At 41.5% G+C, this 23,560-nt stretch overlaps 2 protein-coding genes across 2 annotated transcripts in view; one reads left to right on the forward strand and one right to left on the reverse strand.

Annotated features, from left to right (window-relative positions):
* EIF2AK3 (eukaryotic translation initiation factor 2 alpha kinase 3) overlaps positions 1–10,840 on the forward strand; it is a 45,268-nt gene extending 34,428 nt beyond the window's left edge. The window contains exons 13-17 of the mRNA XM_062575107.1: positions 29–803; positions 5,170–5,337; positions 5,879–5,980; positions 8,076–8,138; positions 9,652–10,840. Of these exons, the coding sequence (XP_062431091.1) occupies positions 29–803; positions 5,170–5,337; positions 5,879–5,980; positions 8,076–8,138; positions 9,652–9,828 (1,285 nt within the window). The 3' untranslated portion in view covers positions 9,829–10,840. The remainder of the gene's footprint in view (positions 1–28; positions 804–5,169; positions 5,338–5,878; positions 5,981–8,075; positions 8,139–9,651) is intronic.
* Positions 10,841–14,630: 3,790 nt separating this feature from the next.
* Positions 14,631–22,173, reverse strand: LOC134139751 (octopamine receptor-like). Its single transcript, XM_062574490.1, has 4 exons — positions 22,155–22,173; positions 21,727–22,015; positions 16,912–17,088; positions 14,631–15,309 (listed from the first exon to the last, which is right to left on the reverse strand). Exons 1-4 carry the CDS (start codon positions 22,171–22,173, stop codon positions 14,631–14,633), a joined length of 1,164 nt encoding a protein of 387 aa, XP_062430474.1.
* Positions 22,174–23,560: the final 1,387 nt, after the last annotated feature.

Genomic DNA, 23,560 nt, shown 5'->3' on the forward strand with positions numbered 1-23,560 from the left:
TTGTTCTTTTTTCCTTTTCTTTTTTTAGCACTGATTGGCCACTCAGTTCTCCCAGTCCAATGGACGTTCCATCATTCAAGATTAAGACAGAGCCATTCTCTACAAAAGAGCACATTGAAGTTATTGCTACTTCATCAGAGAGGGGAAGGTCTTTCTCCATGGGGATACCTTGTGGCCAGTCTGATTCATCAGGAAGCCAGTTTTCTCCTCTGGAATTTTCTGCCACGGACAACAGGGACTTGCACCAGTCAGAAGACCCACTATTAAACCTTCAGGATAGTGTTCTTACAGGCTGTGATGTGGAAGACAGTACTATCAACAATACCGAGTTGGGTCACTCCTTTGAAATTTGCCCTCCAGCTATTCCTGTTGTACACCTGAGGGAAGGGACCTCCTCTTCAATTGTGTTTGAGGATTCTGGGTGCGGAAATGCTTCCAGTAAGGAAGATAAAATTGATGTTTCACATGATGAAAGTGTTTCTGAGCATAAGCTAACAAGTACGAAAGAGTCCAGTAACAGAAAATCTGCTTCAGGAAGCCCCCTCTCAATTTCTCCACCAAGGCCAACAAGTTTAAGCCTGGACCTTTCTAAAAATACTGCAGAAAAAGTCAAACCCACCTCTCCAAAAGTGTATCTTTACATCCAGATGCAACTCTGCAGGAAAGAGAATCTTAAAGACTGGATGAGCAGAAGGTGCATGATAGAGGAGAGGGAAAGGACAGAGTGTCTGCAGATATTTCTGCAGATAGCTGAAGCGGTTGACTTCCTGCATAGCAAAGGATTAATGCACAGGGATCTCAAGGTTTGTATTACTTGTGTATTGTGGGAAATGTTCTCTCTGTTGGCATGATGACCAGTGAATACCTGAACTTTCCAAATTCTAGTTGTCATTAGCTGTGTCTTATTGACAAATATTTTCTGGTTTACTGTTGTGAAATTATCTTTGGAGCTATGGTAACTTGAATCATCTGTGCCCCAGTTGTCACACACAAGTCTCCAGTAGTTTAAAGTTCATGAAGAACATGGATTGATTCAAATGGCAGCACAGAGTAGCTGGCCCTCTACTGCATTACTAACTTGAGAGTCAGCAATTGCACATCTGACTGCCCTTCAGCTCAATTTTAGGTTCTGCTTTAAACTGACAAATCATGAGTATGTGGTTACAGGTAATTTTTTTTCCTAATATGTGGGGCTAATACAGCATTGGAGACAAACTCTACTAAGGTAGTTGACAGTATCAGTTACCTCAGGGTGGGTGTTGCAAAAGCTGAGTTAATGCTTTTACAATAATTTGTAAGTGCAGTGCTCCAGGAAATAAACATTAATCATTTATTATCACAATTAAAGTCTTTCTCTACTGCAAGACTATTTGTACCTGGCACAGATCTGCTGTATTTGTTATGGCATTTTTAATTCTGGTTTATACTTTTGCAGATTTATTCATTGCTGAGGTGTATGGCAGTGAAAGATCATATGAAACCTCTTCTGCTGTTTGGTGTGAACCAGATAATTCTGTTGTTTTTCTCCTCTTTCTTTCTATAGTAATGCTGCCTAAGAGCAGCAGTGTTAGTCATGCTTAGAGAAATTAAAAGTAAAGTATTAGTACGCTAGGATTGAAGTGTAAAGTGTTCCACAGTTGAATTCCTGAATCGGTGCCGACTATCGTGCAGCTGTTCTGAAGGATACATAATCTTTTTAACGTGTGATAGCACGCAGCGTATTCAGACTGGTAATGAGTGCTGTACAGCATGGGAGAGTTGTTTGGTTTTAACTCTGGCATTGGAGATAACTGAAATAGGAGTAGCATGCTGGTTTTGTACCTTTTGTACCTCTTCCATTTGCTTCCGGTCCTGTGTTAGTGCCTAATCTTGCTGAAACTTAGCGCTGGAAGTGTCACTGTTACCAAGTGTCAAAATTTAGATAGAGTCATGATGAAGTTACTCTTATGATAACAATCTCTGAGAATTGGAGTCCTTTACTTTTGACAAACGGTAGAGAGGCAGTTCCTATTTCTGTTCCCTTTTGGGGGAGGCATTAATACCTGTCTCAGTGGAGTAAATACTGAAATGATAACAGCTGTTGTTGGAGCAACTCAGATGGTAATCATCTGATACCAGTATAAACAAAAGATAAAAATACCTTCTCAGGCCTGTCTGTTGAAAGGGAAATAAGAGTTCGAGTTCAATAACACAAAAATGATATGCCAAAGTTAGAAAAATTTAAGATGTATCCAAGTATTCTATTTCTCATCAGTATTAAGCAATTATCTTGAACCAGCTATCTGAAAATCTTTAGTGCTTGAGAAACCTACCAGACAAGTAATTTAATCCATATATTAATATGTTGCTAGACAGGTTAATTAACAACTTTTCTGAACAATATAGTCACTTGTAACACTGCAAGAGTTTCACTAGGATCACTGTTTGGCAAAGCTTTGCATGCTGACTTAAAGCTACGTTGGTGTAAATCAGCAGTTGTGTAGAGTTTTGTTGGAACATCCTAAAAGTTCAGTGTTGGCAGGAAGATGAACAAGAGGTCTTTTTGATTACTTAGTATAAACAACTTGGAAAGGATCTCTCTGAATGAGCAGTTTACATGCTTCAGAAACTTCCTCTGTGTGTGTAGACAATATTCTTGGATCTTAGAGGTTTATTTCGCTATTACTTGTTAATTTGGTCAAAACAATAGCTAGTGGATTTAATTTTTTTCTGTTTTCAGAAGCTCCTTGGAAAAGATCTCATCTAATTATGTGTATCAGCACTAATATGTGAATAATCTCCAAATTCAGTTTTCCTCTGCCAATAGCTAACTAGCTGTGCTGTAGCACTTCTTGTTCCCATTGGCACTAGTGAGACCTGGTTGGACCTACTTGAAAACAGGTTTGCATGTGTACATATTCAAAGATTCAAAGATCTTTTAAAATGAATTATTAAGTTAACAGTGCACACCGAGGTATGTTCATTAGGCTCCCACTGATCAGAGATACCTTATTGAGAAAATGGTAGGGATTTAGGCAAGCAGGTAAGCAAGCGAATAGGTCATACTTCTAATTCTTGGAAAGAGAGTAAAATGGTTATGTCTGTCAAGTGGATTGGCTGCTGTTCCCAGAATAAGCTGTCAGCCATGCTTTGACAGCTCAAAAGAAATGATGGTTCCTATCAAATGAGATATCAAAGGATCAAAAAAACAGTCTTAGTTACATTTTGCAGCATTAATTGAATTGAACAGTAGTCTTGCAAATGTGTGATTACATCCTTCATTTATGTGAAAAACTGGGAATTTTTACTCTGATCAAAGAATCTGAAATTTCTTTGTGCACAAGATAACTAGAAATTGGTTGTATTCTTCTGATTTAAATCACAGTTGCATGCATCTACCTTGGTCTTATCTTTCAGAGTATGTCCTTGCTGGCTGTTTTTTTGGGGGGGTTGCAAGAGGGAGTTCCAGTCTCTTTAATCTGTAGAAGCTATAGGTTAGGCTAGGTTGGTCAGAGACGATCTCTGTTCTGCTTTCAGCCAGACAAGTAAGAGAAATAAAACTTTCTGTTAAGGTCTGGAAGAGTTTTTCTCTGTGAAATAAGATGCATCTTCTTGATTTCTGTGTTTGCTGGAGGAGGAGGAGAACAGAGATAAAGGCTATAGCCTCTAAATCTCTCAGGGGGAAGTTTGTGTCTTGAGCATTACAGTTCTACGTTAAAAGATTTTTGATAACCGTTCTAGGGGGAGCATGCATGCAGTCACGTGGATGCCATATAAATGCTTCAGAGATAACCTGAAGCTGCCGCGGCTTTACAGCGTAGCAGCTTTTGAGCACTAAATGAGTTGTGACTCCAAACGCTGTGACATTCATTACAGGAAAATATTGTAGGAGATAAGAGCTGGTGCTTTAGAGACCGGATGTGGGTGCTGAGAGCCAGTAGGTTGTATCTAACTATTTCTACAGTGCTTATCTCAGAGCTGTCTGGGCATTTTACTTGCTTAAAGAACAACAAGCCTTGTTTCTCTCTCACACAGAGCAGGTTTGTCTTTAACCAGGCAGGTTAGATGTACTTTGGCTGAGGTCAGCTTTGTAGTCCTTTAATCTTGTGCAGAAATACTGCCCTGTATCTGCCTTCTCCTCTTGCAGGGTTTATGTCAACAAAACATGTATAATGTTCTCCCAGCCTTGAACGTCCAGGAGCTTGGAGAGGAGTTTGCTTGCCCCATACCAGCTGCATCTTTACCACACCTGCGCCCTTTCCCCACACACAATCACATCACATCACTCCTGCGGAAGCAGTCTCTTCTTCCCCCAAAACTGTGCCCGTGCCTTTATTTGTAACGGAAGTGGAGCAGTTATAGTTCAAAGAAATAATCATTCATTTTTGCATGTGATATTCTCTCAGCTGGAATGCAACACTTGCATCTCTGTGAGAAGCAAACAGATACCCACCACTAGCAAGGAGGCTCCCCTGAACGCTTCTGTGTGAATTTCCTTCAATTCCAGTATCCATTATCAATAGTTTAAAGCAACGACAGTGGTATCTGGCAAGCAAGCTAAAGCAAAATTAAGCTAAAGCAGAGTCAAGCCAGAGCTTCACTGTTGCTGCTCTTGTGAGTTGCAGTGTTTAATTAAACTTAAACTCTCTTGGGTAGACAGTTATTCCCTCAATTAAACTTAAGCAGTACCAATTGAAAAGCAGACCTTGTTCTCAGACTTCCAATATGGCTGTAATTTAAAATTAAGATGGTGTGCTATGTGCTGATAAAAAATTTTGTGGATAAGTTCAGCACTCAGATCAGAATGAAGAAGAACTAAGAGTCGGAACTCTGCCATCGAATGTGAATTTGCCGTGGGTTTGGAAAGTTATGTTACTTCTCTGTGCTGCTATTTCCCAGAGCTGTTTCCTTTTACATATGTTCCTTAGAAGACTTCTGTAGTGCTAGTAAACCTCTACTGGAAGGCAAGAGCTGAGCAGTCTGGGACTCAAGAAGGGAGACTAGTTAATGCAAAATAACTCTTTTTCCTGAATAGCTGGAATTCTTAGCCTGTCCTGGTAATCTGATCTGTATTTAGCAATTTTTAGCCTTGATAACATGGCTTATCTAGAACAAAGTGCTGTATCTACTGAGACACAGAGACTTGTTTGTTACTTAGTTACATTTTTTTTCACCTGATTGTTTTTTCAGCCTTCCAATATATTTTTCACAATGGATGATATAGTAAAGGTTGGAGATTTTGGACTGGTAACTGCTATGGACCAAGATGAGGAGGAGGAATCAGTACTTACACCAATGCCAGCTTATGCCAGACATACAGGACAAGTAGGGACAAAACTCTACATGAGCCCAGAACAGGTTAGTGTTTCTCTGTTCTAACAGGGCACAGATGATGTGTGAATTCCCAGGAGCTCAAGCATTAGGCACTCCTCCTAGATAGTAACTTGTTGCAATTAGGTTTCTTAAAATCTTTTATTGTAACTATCAGGTAAAGTTTTGACCTAAACTGAATTTTAAAATTAATATTTTGAACATATATATTTATCACAGCAAAAAGATGCATTAATTGATCTTGCTCTTAATGTTAAGAGAAAAATAACCATATAATGAATTCAAGTTAATTAAGAAAGGACACACTGTGGTACGTGAATTTAAGCTGATACTTTTCACCTTACAGTTGGATCTGCAAAGGGGAGCCAAAGATCAAGAACTTAACTGGTTCGTGCTCCCTTGGCAAACTTTGATCAGGCGCCCAGAGGTTGATATAGCATCTGCCCTGTAGTTTTCAGCTCTGCACAGAACTAATCACTTCTGTGCATTAACCGAATGGGATTTGATTACATTATGTGTCGTTCCATGCAGTAAAGACTTTGACCTAACTCTGATTTTGAATTTTCAGATCTATGGGAACACCTATTCGCACAAAGTGGATATCTTTTCTTTGGGACTGATTCTCTTTGAGCTGCTTTACCCTTTCAGCACACAGATGGAGAGGGTCAGGGTAGGTATGGTATTGCACCGAGGATTATCTGCAGTTTGACCATTTGTTTAAAAAACCTATTCACTCAGTAAAGCATTTGCAAGAGGTTCTTCTTGGCTTTAGTTCTGAAATTAGAAGCACAGCTTATCGGCTTTGTACAGACCACCTGAATCACGGGAATGAATTGCAGTCTTGCTAATGAGTGCAATCGAATTGAGGTCCTAATTTCTTCAAAAATTTCCTCTGTTGTCAAGCCAAGAGAAACTACTGAAATGCGATATCCAAGATCTCAAGCAACAAATATGCTTGTGACTTCAGGCATATCAGTTTGTTTTTCATTCAAGAGTTGGACCCAAATGCTGTGCATTTTTTGCCATTCCTTCTTCCCTTTGCATCTCCAGTGCTTTGTCACTCAAAACACTTAGCAGAAGTAGCTGTGGCCTTTCCTATAGTGAGTCTTGGCTGTGAATCTCGTTCATCTTAAAGCACCATCTTCCCAGTAACAAAATGACCTCTCATTGCATCAGCTGTAAATTTGGGAGGTTTGATGGTATATTATTAATCCTTCCCTGCTATTAAAATACAAGTGAAATCAGTCTTTTCCATGAGGAACAAGTTCATACAGAAGAACAAAGGCTACAGCAGTTTTTCTTCTTGTACATGGTGATCAGTGACCTATGCATGAAAGAAGGGAGAATTCCTGTAACTTGTATTTGTCACTAAGGTATGTTTGGTGCATTTAAATTCTCACGTGAGAACAGACTGTTTTTAGCGGGGATGTAAAAGCGGCTTGAACAAAACCATGGTATCAGCCTGACCGAGTGCTTCACCTCTACAGGTGTTGCACTCTTCTGCTAGCTTTTTATGACACAAAGGAGCATATTTTAGAGAAGGATTGACAGTTGAACCCCTTGTGCTGATTTCCCTAAATAAAAATCATTTTACTGGGACAGACCCCATGAAGAGCTTTCCTTGATCAGAAAGATCTTATTCAGCAATGACTACAAGAGCTTTTCCCTTCCAATTTCTGTCCTGAATATAGAAGCAAAGCAAGTAATTAGGAAAATGAATCATAATTTGTGTATAGCTCAAATTCCCAAGGATTTTTCTTTCGTAAGAAAAATGCTCTGCCTGACCAGGTAACTCAGCAAATCCTAGAAGTCTGTGACGAGGAGCAGAAAAACTCCCAGAGGAGAAATACAAGAGGCCTGCCTTTGTCTCAGGCTATTAGCTGTTAGTCTGTGCCAGTGCAGATTATTTTCAAATGAGATGTTTGAAGAACATCAGAATGTAGACTGAATTGGTTAAAAAAAAAAAAAAAAAGAGAGAGAGAGAGAGAGAGAGAGAGAGAATTAGCCATCACTGCAATGATCAGTTTACACTCTCAGTAGGGTAACAGTAGATTGACTTCAGAATTCTTACAATTTATGCTCAATTTTTTACAAAAGGGGATACTTCTTAAAGGAAGTAAAGTGCTAAATAATGTCTTTGTGCTAAAAGCATGCCAAAATGGGTCATGGGTTGCTGGAAATTACAGAATTTAAATTCATAAGGTAGCTTGCTGCAAATTACGTAGCTGAACATGGGAAAAACTGTCACTAGATGGAGCCAATGTGTTTGCTATGAAATGAGCAGTAATAAATGGAGAGCAGTTGCATTGTGTGGGCGCACAAATAGGCCCTTTGAACCGCTTTCAAAACTGCCAATAGATCTGCTCATCAGTCCATAAACATCAAATAAAGATTGGTGTTTAAACTGTTAAGACAGAGCCAGTCATTTCATATGTTCCACTACTGGTACAGAAGATATTGGGGTGCTGTGCAGCTGTGCTGACCTTACTGAACCAAAGTGGAAATGTGCAAGTTTGTCTGGATGGTTTAAAATTGCAGATATCAGCGCTCTTGAGTTCTAGTGCAGAATGTGTGCATAGGGAAACAGCAATTTGTACAGTGAAGTATGTTGTGATTTGAACCACTAATGTGATAATTAAAAACAAATCTTTCCTTCTTCAGGTTGATTTGTTTGCATAGTTTGCCTATTTTTGAAAAATAATAAAATAATACTGTTGGAGAACGGTATTTTGGAAGACTTAAGTGTTTTTCTTAATATTTTACAGACCTTAAGTGATGTCAGAAATCTGAAGTTCCCATCATTGTTCACTCAGAAATATGCACAAGAGGTAAGCATATCTGCTGCTATTAATTCTAGGGTTTTTTTTTTCTGATTTCCAATTGATTTACAAGTAATAATGCAGAAGTTTTAGCTTTTATGTTTTTAAGATATGTTTCTGTGTCCAGGTATTTTACTGTGTTTCAAAATTTTAATGTTACAATGTGGAGTTGGACTAGATGATCTCCAGCAGTCCCTTCCAACCTCAACCAATCTGTGGCCTCAAACATCCTATGCCATTCTGTGCATGCTGATATTTTTGTCACACAGTTTAACTGCAATAACTATACAATATTATCTGGCTTTCCTTTGTCACTTGATGTCATTCCTTTCACCAAAATCCTGACGTGATTTCTTGCAACAAGTCCATAGTCACAAAACGCAAAGAGTTCTACACAGGCAAAGTGGAGACTGTAGGCCACATTGTAGCTGTATGGGGTCTATCTCCAGGAACTGGATTTTGAAAATGGAAAACTGTATGTATTAGATCTGATACAATTTCAGATAAAGAGGAGGTGATATACAAAACTTCTCCAAGGAGAAGCTGAGATGCTTCCAGATTTTCATGGTGATTTCAACCCAGGAGATCAGAGACCAGCCCTTCTTGCTTTACAGCTGCAGGCTGACTTGGGGAATGTGCTGTGCCCTGCTGGAGCAGGATGCTCTTTCTTCCTCTAAGAGATGTTTTAAAAAGTGCCTTTGGTGATGGTTTGTTTTTTGGCTTGGAGAAGAGAAGACCAAGAGGGGATCTTATCAGTGCCTATAAGTACCTGAAGGGAGGGTGTCAAGAGGATGGGGACAAATTCTTTTCAGTTGTCCCGTGTGACAGGACAAGAGGCAATGGGCAGAAATTGAAGCACAGGAAGTTCCGCCTGACCGTGAGGGGGAATTTCTTCCCTGTGAGAGTGATGGAGCACTGGCCAGGTTGCCCAGAGAGGTTGTGGAGTCTCCTTCTCTGGAGATCTTCAAGGCCTGCCTGGATGCAACCCTGTCTGCCATGCTCTAGGTGACCCTGCTGAGCAGGGAGGTTGGACTAAGTGATCTCCAGAGGTCCCTTCCAACCTTACTGATTCTATGATTCTAGGATGAAATTTGAGACAAATCTTCAAACTACATATATTTTCAAAGAAAATTCCTAACTCAGCCTGCAAAATTAGTGCAGGTGGCTGCTTAAACCTGATGCTAAAAATTACCTTTAAGTTAAATTTCATACAAAATTTTTAAATTCTTACGATTGCCAATACTACAGAAGTTTTATAACTCCATTGAACTTTGGGTCAGGTTTGATCTGCCAAATAGAGTGTAGTCCTTGATAATAAAGATAGTTTAATGGATACACAATGATAGATTTTCAGATGTTTAATGTACTTCTAAATACTGTGCTAAAGCATTAATACCCAAATTACTAAGAAAGCACTTGGGGACACTTTAACTGTTGCTGTATGAGCAATTGGAAAGTTGAACATTAAAGAAGAAGGAATTTATGAATTGGTTCATGCAGCACATTTCATCTTTTCTTTTAGTACATCATGGTAAAGGACATGCTCTCTCCAAGTCCCACTGAAAGACCAGAGGCTGCAGTAATCATAGAAAATCCTGTATTTGAAGACTTGGAACTCCCAGCAAAACCAGTGCTTAGACAGAGGTCACGGACAATGAGTTTATCAGGAAATAAGCATTCAAGACAACCAAGCAAATAATTATCCTCAGGATCACTTCTTCCACTTAACAGGCTTTAAAGGGATAATTCAGCAGAAGGATCCTATGTTGCAGAATGTCTATCTTGGAAATAGTTCAAACTTTTTTTTTCTATGTTTAATGTATACAATGCGTTGGATAGATTTTGGTTATTTTGACAGCCAATGAAAGGCAGTAACTACACTTTTCACATTCCATTTTTCTTACCTTAACTCTTCTAGGTGGATGGGTCCAGCTACTGTGCTTATCAGTTTTGTGCTTCATTATCTTTTGTTTGAGTTTATTGGGGTTTTTTTGAAGCTTGTAAATGTTAGCTTGCTGGGTAAGTAAGAGATCTGTAACATGTAAATAGAATTAAAATACTGTATTTTTATAGTGCAAATTACAGTCTCTAAGCCTAGTGAGTATATACTCAGATCACTTGCTCTTTGGCAATGAATATGATTTTGAAACAAACTATGACTCCATTTTTGTCCCTGGTGGGTAAACTGGAAATCTGCACTATTTTTAAAGCAAAAAAGTACCACACCTGTACATATAGTCACTCTCCATAGTCAGTCATTAGAGGAAATTGTTTCGTATTTCCACACTATAGTAGAGCTTAGGGAATGCATTTTTTACTGATAAACCTATAGAAAAGGAAAAGGAACTTTTTGCCATAAAAAAAGGGTTTATGGACAATGGTTGGAAGAGCCATAGTAAAAAATATGTATAAAAATGTTGTGATTCTGACAATTTAAACCTAATGAAGTCATACGTGTCTTATGTAATCTTGTAATTTGTACTTAAAAAAAAAATCAACCAGTAGGCATTTGTTGTAATCTGCTAATTTAACTGCCTAATACCATGCTTTTATTTTTCATTGTAAATATGTTAATTTTTATTTATAAAATACAGAATCAATCCATTTGGGTTGGTGGTGTACAGAATGCACTTGCTGTAATTGTTGGGTGCATTAATTATTGTGACTTCTTTCAAGTCTAAATGATTTAATAAACTTTTTTATTAAAAACATATATAGTAGTTGCTTCTGTTCATAACCTGCATCAGTGCATGCTGCAGATGGCAGCCTTGTACAGTCAGAACAGGTCAGAACAACAATTTCTGTTAACTTGCTTGGTATTCCTCTCTCACAGCTACCACAGTGCAATATGTAAAGATGAATAGATATGCCACTTCAAAGCAAAATGCTATCTCAAGAAGGGGAGAACTGAGCTCTCAAAAGCTCAGGTGTGGATTATGGAGGCTTTGAAAATCTCAAGTGTTAACGGGGAAAAGAGGATAATTTTTACATTTGCATAAATGTAAGTTACTGTAAAAAACAGAAAAATACAAGATTACAACTTCAAAAATTTAACCTTTGAAATCAGTTCCTTAAAACAAAGCCAGAATTGGGTCCTTCAGGGGATCACCATGGTCTGACATTGCAACTAGCACTTCAACCAGCTGGCACTCCGCAGCCTTACAGTAAGGCAAAAGCAGACTACAAGATCTTCTTCCTTGTGCTCTCAGCTGACTATGTCCTAGATTCTGGCCCAGCTGAAGCCAGAATGCTGCCATTAATGACTTTTTTCAGTCAGAAACAGAAAATTAACAAGTTTGGTTAAGTATGCCCTCTTCCCTTGCATTTCCCAGTTTATAACATCAGCTATAGATGCAGAGATAACTGGCCCTCTCTGAAGCCTGGGTGCCTCTAGCTTCACCCCCAGTTCAGTGATTAAAAATAGATGGCAGGAAATGAAGAATGAGGTATCTCTAACTCTCAGTGAAGCTAAGCTGTTGCTTAGTGCCAAGGGCTCTGTAGCATTTCCAAGCTAAAGAATGATTAGTACCTTCACGCTAGGGCTGTCTGTGTATGTGGGGGTGATTATAGTCATCCTCAAAGGCCTGTGAAAACCCCATCTCCTCTGTGGTGTGCCCAGCCACAAAAGCACATGGCCACTCTCAGCTCTTCACTACCCTAGTTGATGAATCTTTGCTCCTCTTAGCACTTAGGACAAGAATAAGACTACAAAATCCACTCTTTCTCCAGGCTCTGGCCAAGTCTTCCTTTCCCTCAGCAGAACAGTTGTCTCTGCATGCAGTCACTTCCCTGCCTCTAGCAGCTCCACTTGCTCTGCCTCTCCCCAGAAGCAAAAAGGACACCTCGGTGTCATGAAACACCCACCTGCATTAGAAACCCAGAGCTGCCATCCCATCAGCTCCAGGATGGTTCTGCCACCTCTTCAGAATGAGGCTACCTGCAATAGTCTGAGCTACTGCCACACCTGAGATCCTACTATTTACACAGGCCCATCTACAGCCCTATTGGCAGGAACATCTGATGTTTCATTCACTGGTTAACTTAAAAGCAGTTGTGGGAAACTGAGAAAACAACTGCCAGGCTTCCTCAGGTCTCTTGTATGTCTCATGGTGATGGAAGCAGACTTCAGGAACACAAGTTCTTCTGTAGCAGTCACATGAGTACTCAGATCATAGCCATTGCTGGCCCCTCTGCATGTTTCACATGCAGTAGTTCAGTTCCTGAAGTACCAAAAGATACTGTGTGTACCTTTCTGCCAACTCCTTTTTTGCAAAGGGACACCTGAACACAGGCTGCCACAAGCTGCCAGCCTACAGCCTTGCAAAAGGGAGTTTTGGTCTCAGGCTCTTCTGTACCAATAGCCCTGAACCTTTGCCTGTACCTCTGCCCCCTCCACCTGACAGCCTGGATGGCTCCTGGGGCGGGAACCCAATTCCTTGTCCTGTGCACCAAAATGAGTTGGCTGTCAGGAGCAAGAATCCTGCCTAGTCCACCTTCAGGCCCACTTGCCTAGATGCTCTCCCCCCCTCAAGTCAAGATCACAAGGTTATTCTCCTTAACTTGAATAAATACTTGGAAACGATAAAGGAGCTCAGAAAGCCAATACACTCCCATGAGAAAACAACTGCCAGGAGTACTAGTGTTGTAATCACACATCAAGGCTGTTTCTTCTCCTGAAGAACTAGGTTCTTAAAGAGCAAGGACTATGGCCTCTTCATGCCCATCTTCAGTGGCTGAGGTACTCGAGTCAGTGGCTTCTTGCTTTCTGCTACACCTTTTCAGGTATGTGCTCCTCTGTGCTATCATTGCACTGGAAGTGGAAGGACTCAGACATTTGACTAACTTGCTCCCCTTTTCTTAATAGAGAGGAATTCTTCACCCCTCCAAGCGCTTCACTCAGGGTTTTAGCATTACATGTTAGCCAGGGTATCATGCTGCTTTGAGTTTTGTTTCCTGGGCTGCAGCAGCCTTGCCTGTCCTGTGTAGGCAAATAAGCACTCAGAATATACTGACCAGAAAAAGCCATTCTAGAAACCATCCTTGAAGTGTTTCACGTTCACAGGAGAGTGACATAAGAGGAGGCTCTCTGTGCAGTGACGCTACATGTAAACTAGCCGGAGCCCACATGTGAAACATGGGGAGGGGGCAGTAATGGCTATGATCTGAGCACTCCTGTGACTCTGCTACAGATAAATCTGTGTTCCTGAGACCTGTGGTGCTTCTGGCAGTTCAGCTCCTGCTTTTGCCCTGTGTTAGACACTTGCAGGTACAGTCCTGCCTTTCCAGGGTTATCCTGTGGTTGTTCCACAGCTCTCCTCCAGGGAACCAGTGCTGTGGAGCTGCTGTTTAAAAAGTCCAGTGAAGAATAGTAAGAATAATCATGTTCCTGTATTAGTTTGAAACAGCTGACCAGATACATCCCTTCATGACCTGCCCTTCTATACTTTCTTCTTGAAGCCTATACACTGTTGCTGGGATTTTAGTGGTGAAAGGAAAGGATATTTATCATCCTTTTTAAATGGTGGTGTGGTCCAGTAATACTCCATTTGGTTACATTCACAGCATCTATATATAAACACCACAGTGCAAAAAAATACTTACATTTGAGCAGTAATACTTCTTCACATCTACTGTTTGTAACCTCTTTTGAGCTCCTAGGGTAGTTGGTGCTCTAGAAAAATGTTTCAGTAAGCTTTGCTCATCTCAGGGGGTCTAAGACATCAGGTCCCTTTCCAGAATAAAGGAGAACTAAGGAAACTTGTCATAGATAATTCACAGAAAACACCACTGAAGCAGTCTTAGATTTTACAAAAACATCCAAAGAAAAACCATGCACATAGAGTATTTCTCCTGCCTGATGCTGAACCAATCTTATACTGTCAAACACCAAGTCTAAAACTTGAAAGCACTAAAGTGCCTCTGTATTTCAGAAGCAAGCATATTAAACTGTGTGCAGGCAGCCCCAATTGCTGAGAATACAAATCTCCCAGCACACATTGGTTTTATGTAGGAGTTAACCCTGCTCTTTGACCACTTTCTACCAACACCCATTCAGACTGACACAAGTGAACCAATCAGAACTTGTCAAACTTGTGATGCAAGTAGCAAGATGAGCGCTACAGTGACCTTATCAGAAAAAAAAAATGCTGTCCCATCTTCAGTTGTAGGAGACCACCAGACTATACAGAGTAAAGCAAGTTCACATTATCAAAGCAATTTTTTTCCAGTATGAAGTTTGGATTCATCTTAGGAAATACTCATTTAAAAAAAAATACCAAGACAGGAATTAGCTTCATTATAATAAATTGCCCCAAAAATAGCAAAGTTCTGCATTCATAAAACCATGGAAGAAAGAAGTATCTTGTAGTATGCCACAGGCTGTAATAAACATGCCAGCCCTGTTCCAGCCTCTCTTACCTTAATTTCCTACCCATTACTCTTCCATTCAGACATGTTCTTTCACTGTTCACATCACAGCCTCCAGCAACCGATTCTGAACCCCTATTGCTTGGATTTGCCCTTCAGAGTGCTATTAGGCACTGACACTGTCATGCTATATTCCAAGTCTGGAGCAGTCTTGGAAAATGTGGCTATTGAAACCATGTCTTCTCCAATGTCCACCTGAGACCTGTGCCTGCAAATGAGCAGCTTCTTTAGAGCCTGCTGGAAGTCCCGGTTCAGGAAAGCATACAGCATTGGGTTTATAGTGGAGTTGCAATAACCTAACCATGTGATTATCTTGAAGGTGTCAATCAAGACCGTGCTGGTAGAATCAGCACCTTTGGCAGCTAGCCAAACATTCAGGACAAAGTACGGCAGCCAGCATAGCACAAACACAGAAATGATAATGCTAATGGTCCGCGTAGCTTTGTTCTCCAGCTGCAGGTGGTTCTGCCGCTTGCTGTTGGGGTGGTAGTGAATCTCCAGAGTCTGAGACATGATCCGCGTGGCCTTGAGCCGTGAAGCTCGGTAGATAAAGAAATACATGCTGCACATGACCATGAAAGGGACAAAAAACGCAAGGGCAGAAGCTACAAGGGCAAAAATCCAATTGGTGACAAAGACGCATTCTCTGCCTGCATCAAAATCTACCCCAGGAATCTCATTCCAGCCTTGCATGACAGGAAGGAAAGAAATGAGAGAAGAGTATACCCAAACCATGCAGGTCATTACAATGCATCTGCAAAAGAACAGAGATAGGGGAGGGGAGAGAGGGTCCGAGCTATTTTGAGATGAGAACAGCCAGTACAATTCAATCCCCATGGTAACCCCTGTGGGATATCACTGAACAACAGTCCCAGAGGGTTTTGAGAAGTGGCAGAGCAGAGAGAAAGCTGGGATATAGCAAGTCCATGTATGAATGTCCCTAATGATTTGGTACTTTGGATCTGTAGTTTACAGAATGGCCCAGGTCAGTTTAAGGGATGCTCAGAGCTGGCTGGAAAAAACAAAGAAAAATGGTCTCTGTAAAGTGGCTTTTCCAGAGGTTTTTGTTAATATTTAAAACCATAACATGTAGACTCTTCTAATCAGCTCCAGCATTAATATCTGATTACAGTGTTATCCTCTAAGGATCCTACTTGCAAGAGGGGCAGAGCTGATGGATGCTGTAGATGCTCAGCATCAGTGCAGCATTTGCTCTGCATTGTGTATGCTGCACAGCCCCCCTCCCCATATTGGCAATTGTGTGCACTCTGCAGATCATATATTGCAGGAGCTGCAGCTGGGAACAAAAACATTCCCAAAACAGCTTGAATCCACCTTGCAAGTTACCAATGGCAGTGTAGCTACAGCAGCAAAGACACTGTAGCTGCAGCATCCTCTCTGCCCACCCTTCAAAAACTGCACTCATTCAAAGCTAGTTTAGGGGTGCCGTAACATTCAGCAGTCTTGGAAGCAGAAAGGCACTGAAAGAGACCCAAACACAGAGATACCACCCTTTCCCCTAGGGCTGCTCCCTGCATTTAAATACCTACAGTTTAAATCAGGATCCACCAAGCCATGCTGGTGGCTGGGACCCTATTCCAATGAGAAAGGCCAGTAGTAAATGGACTATAAAGGGATGATGCAGAAAATCCTGCTAAAAACCATTTAGAGAACCATCCACCCTGCAGTTCTCATTTGAATGTTACATGTGAAACCTCAGCAGCAACTTCAAAAGTCATCCTGTTTTCTCCACATTCTCTGTATTAATATCACTTTGTAAATACTAAAAATTAAAGAGGGGGAAGCCAATTGCTAGAGGAATTCTTCTGGGCATCATTTCTCCTCCTCCTTGGAGGAAACACCTCCTGAAATGCCTACCAAGGGAGACACTGTAGGCACAAGTCAGCCCATATCACTGGTTTCTTCTCCATTCTGGAAACTAACCTTAACTCAGAAGGTGCTTTCCCAGAAGCACTGTCAAATCAGGCCAGCTGCATTTCTCCCCCTCCTCCTCCCCACCACTACAAAGTTTTAAATGATGCTTAGATTTTTTTAATCACATTATTCTGGTTTTGGGCAGTCAATAGCTCATTTAGAACTGTCATGGCTTGTAATGAATAGGGACAGAGTGAAAATATGCAGAGAGAAGAACCATGTGGACAGGTAATGCCAGCATTTATCCTCAATGACTCTGAAATAGAGAACTGTCTTTCTCATACAGAAAATCTGCAGCAGAATAGGAACAGGAGTCTTGGACGTTTCATTTTTACTGCAAAACTCAGATCACTGCAATTTTTGCCTCTCCCTGCCATCCTTATGGCTGACCTCCAACTTCTTGAGGGGCAAATACACTCACCTGCCACGGGACATCCTTCTTGAATAATGGGAAGGGGTCACCACAGAGCAGTATCTGTCCAGGCTAATAAAGCACAAAGTAACGATGGACGCAGTGCAGAACATGACGTCGAAAGAGATCCACACCTTGCAGAAGAGCTTCCCAAAGAGCCACATCCCTGTCACCTCATAAATGATACTAGGAGGGAAAATGGGTAGAAATCAAAGTTAGAAATTGAGATTGATTTAATGCTATGAATCACAGAGCTTTATGAATTCTCTCCAACTCCTGGGACATGGAAGATGCTCCCTACGCAAGAAACTCAGCTTTCATCTGGGCTCAGGCTTCAGAACTGAAGAACTTCAACTCCTGAGTAATAAAAAGAAGTCATCAGGGGAATGCCTGCAAGTCTTTTACATTATCTGACTCACAAATGCCTGTGAGGAAAACATCCAGCAAAAAGGAGACATTATGCCAAAATTACCCTAGCAAAGTCAGGGAGGGCCTCTAAGAAGTGAGCAGCTAGGGAAGGAACATATGGCAGCTGTATGAAGGCTGATGCATGCTTCTATAGCATTCACTTAAATGCAAATTGCATCCTTTCTTTTACTGCCTTTACGTAACTACTGGGGTGCTGCTCAAATAACCTGTGTAGTTGAATTTTATGTGAAAGGGTGAGTAACTACATATTGCTGCAAGGCTTAAATTATCCTGTACGTTCACAGCTTTGAGGTCAAATGTAGTGTAGCTATGGCAGTGGCACTGTAGTGCACTTAGGTCAGCTCTGCCACCTAGCAAGGGCAAAAATAAACTTGACGTAAGAGGAGTTAGAAAACAATGCCTTGTTTCCATGTAATTAGCTATAATTCATTAAAACTACTCGTAAAGATTGTTTCATAGCCCAACAATTGCTGAAAGTGCATCGACAGGTTACTGTGCTGCTGAAGGGCCTCAGCCCTAGGCACCCCTTCATTATGCAGAGTGCTATGCAAAAAATTCAAGCAAATATTAAGTCTATAGCAGAACTTGTTCAAACATTCTGGTGGCCTCCATTTTTGCAGAACAGAGGGCCGCAAAACTACTAACCTGTTCACTTCCTTTACACACACACACACAGAAAAGAGATTTACAGATAGGGAAATGAAGTGTAGTAAGTTAAAGCACAGGTCCAACAGAAGACTAGGTGCTTTAGTGTCACTCCTCAGAAGCCCTCTTTATCCCGTAGATGCCACAAGGCCAAGTGGCACCTGTGGGTCAAGCACCAGGGCACCTGGAGTCTGATCCCCTGTTTTCATCAATGTCCCTACACACCTCAGGCTTCACAGCTGAGCACACACCTAACTGTCAGCACACACAGGGCAGACAAACATTTACCCTTCTCGTGAGATATATCTAAGTGGGTGTTCCCACAGCACAATGCAGCAGATACCTCTTCACTCTTATCTGTTGAATAAAGTCTCTGCAGGCCTCAAAGTGATGAAAGAATAATAGAAGCACTAAGAAATGCACAGTAGGAGCAGAAGTGAGGTCACTTCACTGTTTCATTAGTCAGGATACCTACTTCTGCCTTCACCTTTATGTCTGAAAGTCAAGACCCTCTCTGCTCAACTAGGATGTTTTTTGAGCTAGAAGGTTACGCCAGTGCCAGCTTCTCACCCACAGCTATTTTCTCAAGCACTTAGTTTTCAGCTCCAGATGATCCATTTCAAGTTGAGTATCACAAAGCTGGCAGGAGCACACTAAGATCATACAGTTCCCAGTTCATCTAAACATTACTCAACTGCAGCAAGCAGCCAGTACAGGAACAGACAAAATTTGCTCGGGCTGTGCATTAAGGCTCCATTGGATCTGCCCATGGATCCTGGTGTTGCAGGGCAGACAGATGCTCAGCCAGGTACAACTGAACCAACAGCCAGACAGAAAGAGACAAGAGATGCTGAGAGATTGGCCAAATACCACCCAGCCGGGGTGGTAGAGTACCCTTTAGCACTACAGCACAGGAAGCTCTGTGCTATAATCTTTGTCCTGAAAGCTGCTGTTAGCCCATGGTTTTTCAGCTCCTCCAGTAGAAACAATGATATTGGGGCATCCAAGAGCCTTGGAAAAAAGAAGCAGAATTGCTGGTTGTTGAATATCAGCCTTGACCCCACCACTGGTCAGAATGGTTCTCCCCCTCCAGAAGTTCTTGCCATACTGTGATTCTGTGAAAGCACAGAAGTTGACAATGTGCAATTCCTTCCCCTCCAAGTCTCTAATCAGAGCAAAATATGCTGCTAAATTCCCTTTCCTTTTGCCATGAAGGAGGTGGCAGTCCAACCATGGAGGTCATCCTCAGTCTTACAGGGGAAGTTACAGCTGCTGAGACACCTAACTGCCTTTGCTTTTTGCTCCTGCTACTTCTTGTTGCTAAGATTACAAATACCACGTCACTAGGCTGGAGGTAGAAGTTGTGAGGATGTTGTCTACCCAGAAATGTCAAGACTCGATTCGGAAGAAAGAAGAATCAAGGACAGGTGCCCCCTAGCAGGCAGCCATGCTGGGAGGTGTCCTCAAGTGCAATGGAAGCAAGGGAGCAGGTGATGCCACCCTCTCCTGGGGGGGGGGGGGGAATCTTTGAAGACAGACAAAAGCTAGACTGGAATGAGAAACCCTTATTTCTGGGCCCAATGAGGACATGGAAAAAAAATCCCAAGAAAATGCTGGGTAACAGAGATTAGAAGTACTTCAGCTAATTATTAGTGCCTGACACACTACTGTTCCTCTCCTGCACAGCTAACATGGTCTGGTACATTTTATCATGGTGATCTTGTTTGTGCGGCACAGGTAGGGGAATATCTTCTGTTGGGTGTTAATAGTGTGTGCTTCTGTCAGTGGTAGCTCATGGATCATTTCTGCACCCACATTGCACAGGGGAAAGGGAACCAGCCTGCTGTGCAGAGAAGCCTAATTTATGCCTTGCAGAGCCCAGAGTTACCAGCTGCAGCCCAACTCAGCCGAGCCTAGCCCTATAGCGGGAGCAGAGAAGGAAGCAGTGCGCCGGATTTCAGGGGCCACTTCAGCCAGGTCCTTACCCACTCACTGGCTCTGAGCAGTTGCCAATCCTTAGGCTACAGGACCTAGATCAGTCAACCTCAAGACTCTTTCCACTCCTAGCTTTCAAACAGGCCCTTCAACGCTACCTTTCTTTTACATATAGCAACAAAACTATCAGTGATAAAAAGGAGATAGACCAGAAGATTTGTAATTCCCAGTGCCTTTAATAGGGTGGGAGCAGGTTAGCTCACCATTCAACTAAGCTGGAATCCAGGCCTCCAGAGCAGGTGTTTCCAGCACCAAGTGAAGGGAAGGGAGCAGTAAATACAGATGGACAATTTCATAACCTGAATTTAAATACTGAAAACATTTGGGATTGAAATTAGCAGTAATACTGTTTAAAAGGCATTATTAACTGTTTTTCACCTGACACTATAAACTCACAACTTAGTTTTTAATTTTTTCTTGGGAAAATATTTTTTCAGTGCCGAATTCAGAAGTGTAGGCAGCCCCATGAAAATTAAGGTACAACATGTGAAAACAGGCTTTGGCTTCTTTATATTGCTCTAAGAACACTAGGAGTGCAGTCACTCACCTTTAAACAAACTTACAGTCATTTTGCAGCATAAGACAGCTAGAGCCTATTAGCTAATAAGTCTCTGGGTTTGTTTTACTGAATTTTACCCAAGCAGCGAAGCTCTTGGAGACTGACCTACGGCAGGGTGAACTGCCCTGTAGAAATGCCTCTTCATTCATTAAGTATGCCCTACTTACCTAATACCTCCTTAACAAGTTACCCTACTTACACTAAAATAAAATTCTTACTTTTACACAATCAGAGAGGGGAAGATGGCATTTGTGCCCATGTTAAATCTGACAGTTATCTGACAGCATCACAAATTGATAATACAGATAAAACCATTCTCCCAAGTGAAACAAATGACATTTGCTATCCCATTGTGGACTACAATTTTTTTGATCTGTTTAGAGAAAAATCCATTTTACAAGTTCACCAACCTTTCCCACAAACTCCACTAGTATTTTGACTGAAATGGAAGAAATAATGAAATCCTGTGTTGCAACAAAACTATGAGAACAATAACTCTGCAGTAACTTTTCAAGTTCAATAATCTGAAATCATTCATTTTCTTTTGCTAGTAAGAGTTTTTTTTATTCCTCCCTCTCACCACCAGAAAATAAGAGATAAGGTGAAAGCAGTATAAAAATCAAAGGCACAGAATCTAACTCAATTTGCTTTGACTGTCATTCTTGACTGGCAAAGATGAGGGAACAATATAGCCCGAGTTCCCCTTCCATTGAAACGTTGGTAGAATCCGTGTAGCCATTATGCTTAATACTTACACTAATGACAGTCCTCATCTTGTATTCCACAAACACAGCGCGCAAAAACATTTAGCAGCCACACTGGTCCTGCAAGCAATCCGGAGCTAGTTCTAAAAAACAGGACTTATCACACTGTAGCCATCTGAAAAGCTGGATAACTCATTTAGATGAGCTGCCAGGGCCCCTCTGTAACCAACAGGGGAAAAATGCCCTTGGGAAGTCTGTCTCTCTTCATTATAAAGGTAACTGAGTCAACCGTTTTGGATGGGGAAACTGAGGCACAAAAGTACACATACTCACTGACCTATAAACACACAGCTAAGCTTGTAGGAGCTCAAGCCTGAGCACAACACACGAGCCACACTATACATCCCTGTCCACAAAGCAGCTGCTGAGCTAGAAGAAGCGATGTTGCATGCACACCCCGCAGGCAGATCTTACCTTATAAGCACTTCTTACCTAAATGGCATGACCAGGCATGCTACAAGGAAGTCTGCTGTGGCTAAGGACATGATAAACATATAGGTGACAGTGCGCAGCCTCTTTTCCACCACAGGGCAGATAAAGACCACCGTGTTTCCCAGGAGTGTGATCAAGTCAATAAGGGTTAGTATCAGTCCAATGATCACCTCCTGGAGGCCAATCCCTGACCAGTTTCCACCTCCCTTCACAAATGACGAGGCAGCAGAGGAGAAATTAGAGAGCCAAGATGCATTGTCATCCTTCAGCATCTTCCCATTGTTAAAATCTGAAAGAAAGAAGAAGAAAGAGGAAAAAAAAGAAAAAGTCAGAGTCTTTAACACAAATGAATTTGAAATCTATGAAAGGACAGATGGAAATCTTATTTATGCTACATTCACTTCAAGAAAGAAAACACACACACACACCCTGCTGTGTCTGTGCCATCATTGTACCATATCAGTCTGTCAGAAGCATCTACAATCCTGAGGGTAAGATCACAGACGTGCAGCACTGGCTGACATTCTTCATGACAATTAAAAGCTCTCCTGTGAATGAAAAGCACATCATTAGGTGAAGTATGATACAGGAGAAAAAAAAAAAAAAAAAAAAAAGGAAAAGTATTGAGAGCAGAGAGGACAAGTAAATTAAATCCAAAATTAAAGCAGCCCTGCTAAAACCCATTCAATAGCAGCATGTCACCATAGTCATAAAATATATTCTCATCATCATCATCATCCACAGACTGGGTCAGACTGCTTGCCCAGGCTGTTTGTATTTGTAAACCATTATTCAGTACCTGCTCTGGCCTGGAATGTCCTGCTGCTTTTTTATATTCTCAGGTTCAGAGCTTTCTATAGCCACTGAAGAACAACGGGCAGCTGGAATCACCACCTGGAAGTGCCAAGAATCATCTAATGGGGTGACTAAATGGGAGACTTGGCTCTTCAGCTTAAGTCAAGGAAGTCCATGCGCTCATGTCCACAGCTTCCTAGCTCAGTTCCCAGATTTTGACCTGATGGTGTCAAAGGTACCAGTGACTTGCAGCTAGTCAGAAGGCACGACCAACATTCTGCAAGAAATTTCAGCATTTCAAGATTCATTAATGTGGCCAATGAGAAAAAAGTCAAAACTTACATGGAAAAGAAAATTATAAAAGTGATTTTGAAACATCAGACTGTTACATTTCAACAACTCCACTTCCCCTATGACATGACTCTGCTCCTACTGTACTCTCACATCCTTCCCACATCCCCAGTACATCACTACTGAGTGCAACATAAGAATGGGTCAGGATAAATGTCCACATAGTCCAATATACCGTATCTCACGCTGGCAAAAAGCATTGCCTTAGACAGATAAGAGCAATGTAAGTACATAATTTCCCTAGCGTATGCTTTGCCTTCCAACAGTTTGTGATCCAGGTACTCCCTCCAGAGATGTTTTCTATGTGTTAAATAATCTTCAAAGGACTTCTGTGTCAGTACTTGTCTTGTGTCTCCTTTAGCCCACTTTACCTTTTAGCATCCACAACATCCTGTAGCAAGAATTTCTACAGCTCAGCTACATGCTGTGCAAAGAAGCATCTCTTTGTTTTGAGCTGCAACCAGCTAGTTTCACAGGATGCCCTATAGTCCCTGTACTGGAAGAAAGAGCAAATAATCAGTCCCCATCCACCCTCTCACTGTCACTGAGGGTGCTTTCTCCAGCCCCCTCCTCACCTCTTAGCCTAGACATTCATTCCTCTTCATACAGAGGCAACTGAAGGACGTTGACCATCTCTGCTACTCTTCTGAGTCTCTGGATGGACCAAAATTGCAAACAGTTTAAGACA

The sequence above is a fragment of the Rhea pennata genome, chromosome 4, assembly GCF_028389875.1.
Source record: "Rhea pennata isolate bPtePen1 chromosome 4, bPtePen1.pri, whole genome shotgun sequence".
NCBI lineage: Eukaryota > Metazoa > Chordata > Aves > Rheiformes > Rheidae > Rhea > Rhea pennata.